The sequence below is a fragment of the Leishmania martiniquensis genome, chromosome 34 (genome assembly GCF_017916325.1).
Source record: "Leishmania martiniquensis isolate LSCM1 chromosome 34, whole genome shotgun sequence".
NCBI lineage: Eukaryota > Euglenozoa > Kinetoplastea > Trypanosomatida > Trypanosomatidae > Leishmania > Leishmania martiniquensis.
This window is the reverse complement of record NC_090169.1, coordinates 1,674,641-1,685,068: the sequence shown is the minus strand read 5'-3', so window position 1 is coordinate 1,685,068 and position 10,428 is coordinate 1,674,641. Positions and strand designations below refer to the sequence as shown.

Here is a 10,428-nt window from a genome sequence, read left to right as displayed (position 1 = left end):
CACATATTAAACTAAGACATCCTCCACGACAGCTACCCAACATAGGCGCGATGTACAAGAAGGGCGATCGAGGAGCCTCGCCGCCGGCTCCCCCCTCCCCCCTCGGAATGGCACTGCCGATCACAGAGAGAGAGAGTGATGCACCAAATAGAGAAGAAATGAATTCGAGGCGGGAGCGGTGATGAGGAGAAGCAGTGCCGCGTGCCACTACGCCGTCAGCGAATGATTGCCGTCTTCTCGAAGCAGTAGCCTTCGTGTTCCCAATTGGTGTCGACGTGGAAGGGCTCACTGATGCGCACCCCGTCACTGGAGGCGTCGGCCATCTGGAACCTGTTGATGGCGCGGCACTCGCGATAGAAGAGCACGCGCAGGCATTCCGTCAGGATCTGCGCCGCCTCTGCGCGCGATAGGCCACCCGGGTTGTTCTCCAGCGCCTGGCGCAGCAGCGGAAGCGCGATGTGGCCGCCGTAGCCCGTCGCAATGCAGTCATCTTCCCAGCGTGTTCCGACGTCGTCCACACCTGCCAGAAACGTCTTGCCATCACGGGCGCCAATGAAGACCATCTGGCACAGGCACGGCTCGAAGTCGCAGCGCTTCCGGTAAATGCAGCGGTGCATGTAGCTGAACACTTCGCTTGGGCACAACTCATCCACATTGTGGTACATTTTCTGACGCTCAATACTGTCCTCCACCTCCTTCGCCATCATCTGGAAGTCGGCGTAGTCGCCCGTCGCGCACACGGCAGAGTAGTCGCCGAGTAGTTTGATGCGCGGGATGTTGGGCCACTTGGCGAGAGACCCATAGGAAAGCAGCGTGTCTGCCGCCATCAGGACGCCGCCGTTGTACTTGATTGCGACGACCGATCCGCCGGATGCCATGTTCGAGGCCGCGGGGGAGAAGGAGGGGTGTTGCGTATACGTCTTCGTGCGATGGCGCGTTGGGGTCGGCAGGCGGCGGAGCTGATCGCCTCTGTCTGTCCGGGTCGGCGGAGGAAAAAAGGGTGAGCGGGTTAAATGAAACGGTTGCTTTGGTGGTGAGGCGCGTTAGTGAGCATAATACATATTCTCAGTGACCGAGAAAAAGGGTCGTTGGTAGGAAGAGAGCTGATAGATGGGGGACGAGCGGAGGTGCCTCATGAACAGCGGGCAGGAGACGCATGCAGGCGCGTTGGCTCTCAAGTACAGACCAGTACCATTGCCAGAGCAAGCGACGCTAAAAACCTATTTGTTGTGCAATGGGGAATGTTCTGAAGTTCAATAGTGCTCGCTGCCAATTGCGACTCGATCGGCAGCAGCGACAGCCAAACAACTGCCGACAACAGCTGCGACGCGTAGGTTGCTGTGGTCATCAGGAAGGCACAAAATACAGTTCAAAAAGCGGTTCATTGTCCAAGCATAATCGGTATAATGTAGCACAGAGAGAGATGGCCAGCCAAGAAAGTTGGGTCTGCTGAAAAGTTGTCTTCAAGCCTCTCGTACACACACACACAGGAGAAGTGCGCGGGGGGCGTGTAGTGTCAGTGGCGGTCCGGCTGGATGTCACTTGAGAAGGTCTCGCCTTCGAGGATCATCAGCTCCTGGGCCTCGCGGCGCAGACGCATGCGACGCAGCGCCTCCTCGCGTGCCCAGTCCATGCGACTGTTCAGCTTCGAGTAGTAGGCCCACACGGCGAACTCGACCCCCAGCACGCCAACGCAGAGGTGCCACATCTTTTCCCACATTGGCCAGTCGTCCCACTGGTAGCGGAAGGTGGCGCGTGGGGTGTAGGGGTAAGGATCGCCGTCGCCCCATGCTAAGCGGCGGAATTTGGACCGGCGAAAAGCCATCTTGGCCATTTTCTGATTCCACCCCGTCATGGCGGCGACGGGAATCCGCACCGGCGCACTCACACGAGATACTATACTGTGCTGTCATATACAGTAGAACAACGTCTGAAATGCCATCAATAGTTTGACATAGCGTGATGTGTGTGTGCAGCGACCGCCCGGGGCTCATGGCACAAGAAGGCCGACATCAGCTGCCACCGCGCCAGCACAACCCGCTTCCAGTACAGTTTGCAATGCCTTACAGAGAACGCCATAGGCGAGCTAAGAAATATGCTGACGACGCGACGAGGAAAAAACGTGGAAAAGAGTCATGCATATCTAGCATACACGTTAACCCCTCAGTTCGAAGTCGAACACGTGCGTTATTTCCCGAGCCTCGAAAATTTGGTCACAAAGCTGTGCTTTAGCGAACCGCATGTGCGGCTCGCGACAGCACTTTACGAGCTTCATCTCGTCTGCTACGTCAAGGAGAAAAGATGACCGCGCAACTTAACCATCCGCACATCCTCAAAAACACCATCGAAGAACAGCATTTCCCGACCCTGTAAGCGTCATCACTGATGAACACAGCTCCCACGACAGCTACCCAACATAGGCGCGATGTACAAGAAGGGCGATCGAGGAGCCTCGCCGCCGGCTCCCCCCTCCCCCCTCGGAATGGCACTGCCGATCACAGAGAGAGAGAGTGATGCACCAAATAGAGAAGAAATGAATTCGAGGCGGGAGCGGTGATGAGGAGAAGCAGTGCCGCGTGCCACTACGCCGTCAGCGAATGATTGCCGTCTTCTCGAAGCAGTAGCCTTCGTGTTCCCAATTGGTGTCGACGTGGAAGGGCTCACTGATGCGCACCCCGTCACTGGAGGCGTCGGCCATCTGGAACCTGTTGATGGCGCGGCACTCGCGATAGAAGAGCACGCGCAGGCATTCCGTCAGGATCTGCGCCGCCTCTGCGCGCGATAGGCCACCCGGGTTGTTCTCCAGCGCCTGGCGCAGCAGCGGAAGCGCGATGTGGCCGCCGTAGCCCGTCGCAATGCAGTCATCTTCCCAGCGTGTTCCGACGTCGTCCACACCTGCCAGAAACGTCTTGCCATCACGGGCGCCAATGAAGACCATCTGGCACAGGCACGGCTCGAAGTCGCAGCGCTTCCGGTAAATGCAGCGGTGCATGTAGCTGAACACTTCGCTTGGGCACAACTCATCCACATTGTGGTACATTTTCTGACGCTCAATACTGTCCTCCACCTCCTTCGCCATCATCTGGAAGTCGGCGTAGTCGCCCGTCGCGCACACGGCAGAGTAGTCGCCGAGTAGTTTGATGCGCGGGATGTTGGGCCACTTGGCGAGAGACCCATAGGAAAGCAGCGTGTCTGCCGCCATCAGGACGCCGCCGTTGTACTTGATTGCGACGACCGATCCGCCGGATGCCATGTTCGAGGCCGCGGGGGAGAAGGAGGGGTGTTGCGTATACGTCTTCGTGCGATGGCGCGTTGGGGTCGGCAGGCGGCGGAGCTGATCGCCTCTGTCTGTCCGGGTCGGCGGAGGAAAAAAGGGTGAGCGGGTTAAATGAAACGGTTGCTTTGGTGGTGAGGCGCGTTAGTGAGCATAATACATATTCTCAGTGACCGAGAAAAAGGGTCGTTGGTAGGAAGAGAGCTGATAGATGGGGGACGAGCGGAGGTGCCTCATGAACAGCGGGCAGGAGACGCATGCAGGCGCGTTGGCTCTCAAGTACAGACCAGTACCATTGCCAGAGCAAGCGACGCTAAAAACCTATTTGTTGTGCAATGGGGAATGTTCTGAAGTTCAATAGTGCTCGCTGCCAATTGCGACTCGATCGGCAGCAGCGACAGCCAAACAACTGCCGACAACAGCTGCGACGCGTAGGTTGCTGTGGTCATCAGGAAGGCACAAAATACAGTTCAAAAAGCGGTTCATTGTCCAAGCATAATCGGTATAATGTAGCACAGAGAGAGATGGCCAGCCAAGAAAGTTGGGTCTGCTGAAAAGTTGTCTTCAAGCCTCTCGTACACACACACACAGGAGAAGTGCGCGGGGGGCGTGTAGTGTCAGTGGCGGTCCGGCTGGATGTCACTTGAGAAGGTCTCGCCTTCGAGGATCATCAGCTCCTGGGCCTCGCGGCGCAGACGCATGCGACGCAGCGCCTCCTCGCGTGCCCAGTCCATGCGACTGTTCAGCTTCGAGTAGTAGGCCCACACGGCGAACTCGACCCCCAGCACGCCAACGCAGAGGTGCCACATCTTTTCCCACATTGGCCAGTCGTCCCACTGGTAGCGGAAGGTGGCGCGTGGGGTGTAGGGGTAAGGATCGCCGTCGCCCCATGCTAAGCGGCGGAATTTGGACCGGCGAAAAGCCATCTTGGCCATTTTCTGATTCCACCCCGTCATGGCGGCGACGGGAATCCGCACCGGCGCACTCACACGAGATACTATGCTGTGCTACGGTAGGCAGACGGCGGTATGACTGCGATGCCGTCTTGGCCAGTTCTGTGAAGTGAGGCTGAGAGTTGTCTCCAGGCAGGGAGCGGCCATCCAGAGCAAAAGCTATGACTGAGTGGACGCCACAGGTCGGGACGTGGCTGAAGAAGACGAAAAAAGATGAAGAGAAAGGGGAGAAAAAAGAGGTCACATAAGCGGGGTGGAGGCAAACATTCTTGGCGATGGTGATGAGTTGAACAGCGTACGTGCGGCCGAGGGCCATACGGCTCACGTGTATTCACCGCCGTGCATCTTGCACACCCAGCACCCTTCACTTTCTCCGCCATTTCTCACAGACGGAGAAGGCAGCGGTGGGGTCTGCGAAGCAGAGAAGTAGCGGACACAGAGGAAGCTGCGGCCATCTGTGCCACAAGTGTGCGCCCGGCAGCACAGATGTTTCCCTCCACAGACCTCCCACCCTATCACTGGGGTAAAGCCAGGCAAGAGGGGCGGGAAGTGGGCACGTGCATCCACAACACGTGAGAGACCTACGCCCAAGCAAGTGCTACGATAGAGACTCGAAAGGGACGACGATTACACGCCTAAGAGCTTCCGATGCTGGTCTGAAAGCGATGAGAGCGACGACGCCCACAGAGGAAAATGTCTGCGTGATCGATGTGGTGCAATTCTCTTTTTTCCTTTTGGTTGGTCGTGCGCGCTGCGCATTGCCAGTCCGGTCGCAACATCACACACACACACAGAGACATTCCTGGGCGCCCTTTTAGAGGAGCCGACGGAAGAAACCGACAGAGACACACACACAGACAGACACAATGGCAGACAACAAAAAGGTGAGCGAAGGGACGACAAGAAAAAAAGGACAACGACAAAAAAGGACTACCAAGGTGCACGTCTGCAGGGGTCAGCTCTGTCTCATCGCAAACCCCTCTCCCATCCAAACGGCAAACCTACATCCAGGTGAAGGGACAGTGAATGGCACACTGAGTCAAAGCACCATTGACGCCGATGCAAACGCACAGGCTAAAGCTAAAAACGAAATGAGAGACAGCTCCTACGCTAAACGATTACTACCGAGTTCGGGATGCAGACAGCTCCCTCACACCCTTACAGCGCCTTTCCGTCGAAAACCTGCGCCTTCCGCCCTCCCCCTCGATACACACACACACTGCATTGTTTCGTAGGGGGCTCGCAGAGCTCGGGGTGCAGGAAACGAGAGGCTTGAGATCCATTCTGGAGACGCCGAAGAAGACAATCATCTTGGGAACACACCCCGGCTGGCCTCGGGACTCAAATTCGATTCGCAAGGCCTGCGCAATCGACACCGATCTTGGCTATTCTGCACACGGGGCATAGGGCTTCCTTGTAGGAGGGGTCAGCTGGCGACAAGCAATAGCTGCACCGCACCGGGTTCACGACCCCCTTGTATAACGGCTTGTAGCTGACAGAGCACATGACGAATGGGTTGCGCTCGTCATAGTCCACTTGCACAGAGTTGGTGGGGTTCCTCTCGGCTTCAGCAACGATCGCGGCGGCTTGCTGCGCTTTGTTTTGTGGGGGGTCTTGCTCCAGCAGCCGACGCGCTACGTCAGCGGCCATCTTGATGTTCTTCTGCTTGTACGCCTTGCTCATCGCCTGCGAGAGGGCAAGCGTCAAGTGCGCTCGATGCAGGCGGAAATGTGTAAAGTAAAGGGCGAGCTGCAGCGACTCGGTAGAGGATGCACTAAGAGTGCGCAGTTGCAGCTGAAGCGCGAGAGCGCGCGCATACTCTGGGGCGACTGCCATGATTTCGCGCAACGTCGCCTTTTGCTGCTCGTCCTTGACCACCGTCATAACACACAAGTGCAAAATACTGCGGAAGACATCCAGCGCTTCGGCAAACTTTCCGTCCACGAACAGCTGGTAGCCGGCGCGCAGTTTGTCAGCTAGCACCGGCATGTAGTCTGGTAGCGCCGGAGTGTGGCGCGCCTCTATCTCGCTGTCCGGCGGCTGCGCGGACACGGCGAAGACGAGAGACAAGCCGTACGGCCCCGGTCTACACCCGTTTACGGCCGCCCATAGCTGCATCATGTACGGCCTCAACGGTGTCGGGTCTGTCAAGCCGATCTGACGCTGCAGCAGACGCAGCGCACTGGCGAACGACCCGGCGGCGACGTGGAAAGCAGGAAGTGTGTATGCGTCCGCCCACGCCTGCGTGATGGGTGGATGCTCGCGCGGAACGATATAGCCATTGCTAGAGGCGCCTGTGCACCTCGCATCCTCGAGCGCAGCCGAGACGTCGATATCGAGGTCGTCGTCCCAACCACCACCCTTCTCCCCGTTCTCAGGCAGCGTCGCCTCATCGACGGCTGCTTCACCTGCGCCATCCAAGAGCGCGTCCTCGTCATCCTCGTCATCCCAGCCAGCGCCGGCGGCGACGTCCTCGTCAAGCTCCGGCTGCGCAATAGCGTCCAAATGCCCTGGTTCCTTCAGAAGCCGCGCGAACACGGACTCTTCAACCTGCAGCATTGGCCAGTTCTCCGTGGATGGCTCCACTGATTGCTGCTTCAGCGCTGGGCGGAATTTCTGTCTCTGCACGCGCGTCGCCACCTCAGGCTCCATCTGCTCCAACACCTGTGCCGCCATCTCCTCGAGGTTGTGCGATTTTGCTGTCACGTACGCTAAAGGCAACTGGTTGGACTTGCAGAGAATGTCCACACGCTGTTTCGCGTCATCGACGAACAGGCCATAGTGCAGCTTAAAATGGTCGTCACGCGTAGCGCTAACGAGGTTCGCCAGAGAGGCGGTGTTGCCCGTGAGAAGTGCTAACAGGCCAGAGGAGTAGTAGTTGCCAGCCTTGGCACTCGCAAACTGAGCGAGTTGGATGTCACCAAAGCGAGTGGCGGTGTCGGCGAGGCGCCGCCAGATGGCTGGCTGGTTGAGCTCCGTCGCGGTCGCCTTGGCAATGTCGATGGCGCCACACTCAATGGCAAGGTTGAAGCGTGTGAGCGGGTCACTGACAAAGTGCAAGGCAATCTCAGAGTGCCCATGCTTGTGCAGGTACCCAACCAAGGCCTGACCTTTGAGCTTACCCTGCTGAATAATGCGGATGAGGTCGCGGTACGACTGCTGCTGCAGCTTGAGCTTGAAGTTGAGCTCTGCGTTGTCCAGCTCTTTCCGCAGAACGCGGCCGTCGCGGGTCAAGACGTAGATGGTGTCGCCCACGGCCCGCACCAGGTAGACAACGTTCTTGAGTGTGCTGATGGTGCTCGATTCACCGTTGCGCAGGTAGCAGTACTTGAGGTGGTTGGATGTAGTGAAGTACATAACGTCGCGTGTCTCATCGAAGACGGCGGACTTGATGCGGGCCGACGACTCGGCCACCGACGCGATGAGCTTCAGGCGCTTTGTCATAACGGTCACGGTGTTCTTGGTGATGAGCGCGACCTTGGCGAAATCCTTGTCCCACACGGCGTACCGTACCCCGGGCAACGTCGCTTCCGCCACGGTGCCGCGCTGCGCCACTTGATACAGTAGAATCTTGTCGTCGCTCTGGCAAAGGACACAGCCGACCGGGCCAGCTAAAATGCGGCTACACGACATGTCGGTCTGTTGCGGCTTCCCTCCAGCCTTGCTCACATTCTGGATGCACATCTTGCCGTTTGCGTCCACGTAGGCCACCTTGTGTCCACCAAAGAAGACGCCGTCAAAGCCTTTCACAGTGACCTCGACGTTACATGACCTCGTCGCCAGCGGCTTTGGAATCCACTCCAGTTGCGCACCACCGCTTGCGTACGAGAGCATGACGCCCCCTGTCGTTGGGCAGCACGCGAGTGACGTTGGCGGGTAAAACTGGTAGGTGACAGCGCAGGACGTGACTTCCTCATTTTCAAAGTTGTACACGTTGAGCTTGTTCTGGCACGTGTAGTAGAGCTGCGTCGTGTTGTGCACCGCAAAGGCAGGCCTCTCCCGAGTTAGTTTGAAGACCTGCAGACCAGCATCATGGCCAATGGCGATCAGATTACGCGCCGGGTCGCTTGCCATGATCCAGTAGCGCTCCACCTCTCGACGGAACGTTTGCACCATCACACCGGAGGACATGTGCACCACGCGAATCGTGCGGTCCTCTGCACAGGACACAAGGTAGTCGTTCCTGTAGAAGATGGCACAGCAGACGTTGCTTGTGTGCCCGGTAAACGTGCGAGAGATGTAGCACGATGTCCCCGACATTGTCCACAGGCGCACCGTGCGGTCATCGGCGGCAGAGAGCAGGAGGTCGCCGCACGCGTGAAAGGCGACCCAGTTGATACCCTTTTCGTGCCCCTCGAGTTCGTACCGCACCACCACATCCGTCGTGCCGAGGAGATCCTGCGTGATGCCGACCTCCTCCTTTCTGTGCCGCAGCGCCGATATGTCCCACACTCGGATTGTTTTGTCCAGACTGCCCGACACGACAAGGTCGCTGAACGGGTGAAACTGGGCGCACATGACATAGTGGTTGTGGCCCGGCAGGCAGGCAATGCTCTTGCGACTCTGCCAGTTCCAAATGCGGATGGTGAAGTCGTCTGAACATGACACGATCCACGGCTGTTCGTGGTGGAAGAAGGTTGTGCGAACGTAGTCCATGTGCCCCGTCATCGTAAAGAGGCAGCGACGCAGCTTGTAGTTCCACACCTTCACCGTGTAGTCATCCCCACCAGTGACGAAAAGCGGCTGGTTCACGTGGAAGTCAGCACCGCGGACGGCGCCCACGTGCTCGGTGTAGGTGTCGACACAGGTGCTCATGCGATAGTCCCAAATCTGAACAGCGCCATTGTGCAGCCCACAGAGAACCCACGTGGCGCTGTTGTGCAGCGCCACCGCTTTCACACGAGACGAGCGAGCCTCAAACTTGGTGAGCATCTCCAGCGACGTGTTCTCTATCAAAAAACAGGTGGCCGCTCCCCGGTTTACCGACACAATTGCTTGCTTCACTTCGACAAAAAGGGACAAAATGATCGCGAGTGTGAGCGAGCAGCAGCGAAGACAAATAAAGAGATAAACGAGAGAAAGGGCTGCGCAGGGAGAGGCAGAGGTACAGCGGTAGGTGCGTGTATGTATGTGAAGGAGAGGTCGTGAAGGGAAACAGTGAAGAGAGGAGGAATGCGGCAAGAGAGCGGTATGGCCAGGCCTACCTTTTGGAGGTGAGAGAGTGAGTCTGCGCAGCGAGGTCGATGAAAGACGAAGTTCAGTGCGCGCAGAAGCCAAGGAAGGGGGGCTGTTACGGGATCCCCAAGTCACCGTAAAAAATGGCAATCATCCTGAGTCTACATGAATGCAGAGCAGTAAAGACGGGGTAAGGGGTAAGAGAGGGAGAGGAGCGACTTGCCCAACTCTCTGCGCGGTGGACGAAGAGGTACCTAAGAAGACCGCCTTTTCAGACACGCCCACGAGTATAGCAGACTCCTTCCTGGCTGCTGCATGCGGTCCACCAGTGCTGTGTGTTGTAAGCCGCTTCCATTCAGCGGCAGATGGAGTAGACGCACAGAAAGAAGAGGCTTTCCGAACCTTCCACAAGAGGTCCTCGGATGAGGCTGGCATGAGCAGTGCTCTTCAGTTGTCCCTGCAGCGCGTGAAATCACACACAATCCACTTTGTTTCCGCATGAGTGGATGTCGGGCGGCGGGAAACGAAAAAGCTGCTGCTTCATGTTTGTATTCCCTGCCGCGGGCGCAAACGCGCCTGACACCTCACGCGTAGGGCACCGCTGCAGATCGTTCGCCCGTACCGCAAAAGTAGTGTGAGTGCCCCCAGGCAGTTGAAATTGCTGAAGTGCATGCACGCCCACCTCTCCGCAGTTCGTTTTGCACTGGATCCTCTTGAAGGTGCTCGTCATGAGCTACGTGGATGAGTGAGAGTGTGCCTATGGTCTGTGGCGGGGTAAGGGGGGATGGCGTACGGCTCCTTTGCTGCGTAGGCCCGCGAGATAGGAGCACTGAAGAGGGTGATAGGTCGGTGGGCCGTCGCCGGCAGAGGCGACAGGCGTCATCGCTGGTTGCGGATGCTTTGAAGTCGCCTTATTCGAGCCCCCGACTTCGTTTCCTGAAGGGAGCGCGAGCTGTGCACCTTCTCATGGAAGCGCGCTCCAAAGACTCTCTTTGCGTTTCTCGCAATGAGCCAAAGGAGTCCTAT

General features: G+C 57.7%; 5 protein-coding genes across 5 annotated transcripts; all 5 read right to left on the bottom strand.

The window, feature by feature from the left end:
• Nucleotides 1-215: 215 nt before the first annotated feature.
• Nucleotides 216-878, bottom strand: LSCM1_02464 (uncharacterized protein; the record flags this gene model as incomplete). Its single annotated transcript, XM_067320047.1, has 1 exon — nucleotides 216-878. The coding sequence occupies one exon, from the start codon at nucleotides 876-878 to the stop codon at nucleotides 216-218; it is 663 nt and encodes a 220-aa protein (XP_067175422.1).
• Nucleotides 879-1,516: 638 nt separating this feature from the next.
• On the bottom strand, nucleotides 1,517-1,855 carry LSCM1_02463 (uncharacterized protein; the record flags this gene model as incomplete). The annotated part of the gene is made up of 1 exon (XM_067320046.1): nucleotides 1,517-1,855. One exon carries the CDS (start codon nucleotides 1,853-1,855, stop codon nucleotides 1,517-1,519), a length of 339 nt encoding a protein of 112 aa, XP_067175421.1.
• Nucleotides 1,856-2,590: 735 nt separating this feature from the next.
• LSCM1_02462 (uncharacterized protein) lies at nucleotides 2,591-3,253 on the bottom strand (the record flags this gene model as incomplete). The annotated part of the gene is made up of 1 exon (XM_067320045.1): nucleotides 2,591-3,253. The coding sequence occupies one exon, from the start codon at nucleotides 3,251-3,253 to the stop codon at nucleotides 2,591-2,593; it is 663 nt and encodes a 220-aa protein (XP_067175420.1).
• A 638-nt stretch (nucleotides 3,254-3,891) lies between these two features.
• Nucleotides 3,892-4,230, bottom strand: LSCM1_02461 (uncharacterized protein; the record flags this gene model as incomplete). Its single annotated transcript, XM_067320044.1, has 1 exon — nucleotides 3,892-4,230. The coding sequence occupies one exon, from the start codon at nucleotides 4,228-4,230 to the stop codon at nucleotides 3,892-3,894; it is 339 nt and encodes a 112-aa protein (XP_067175419.1).
• Nucleotides 4,231-5,568: 1,338 nt separating this feature from the next.
• LSCM1_02460 (uncharacterized protein) lies at nucleotides 5,569-9,159 on the bottom strand (the record flags this gene model as incomplete). The annotated part of the gene is made up of 1 exon (XM_067320043.1): nucleotides 5,569-9,159. One exon carries the CDS (start codon nucleotides 9,157-9,159, stop codon nucleotides 5,569-5,571), a length of 3,591 nt encoding a protein of 1,196 aa, XP_067175418.1.
• Between the last annotated feature and the right edge of the window lie 1,269 nt (nucleotides 9,160-10,428).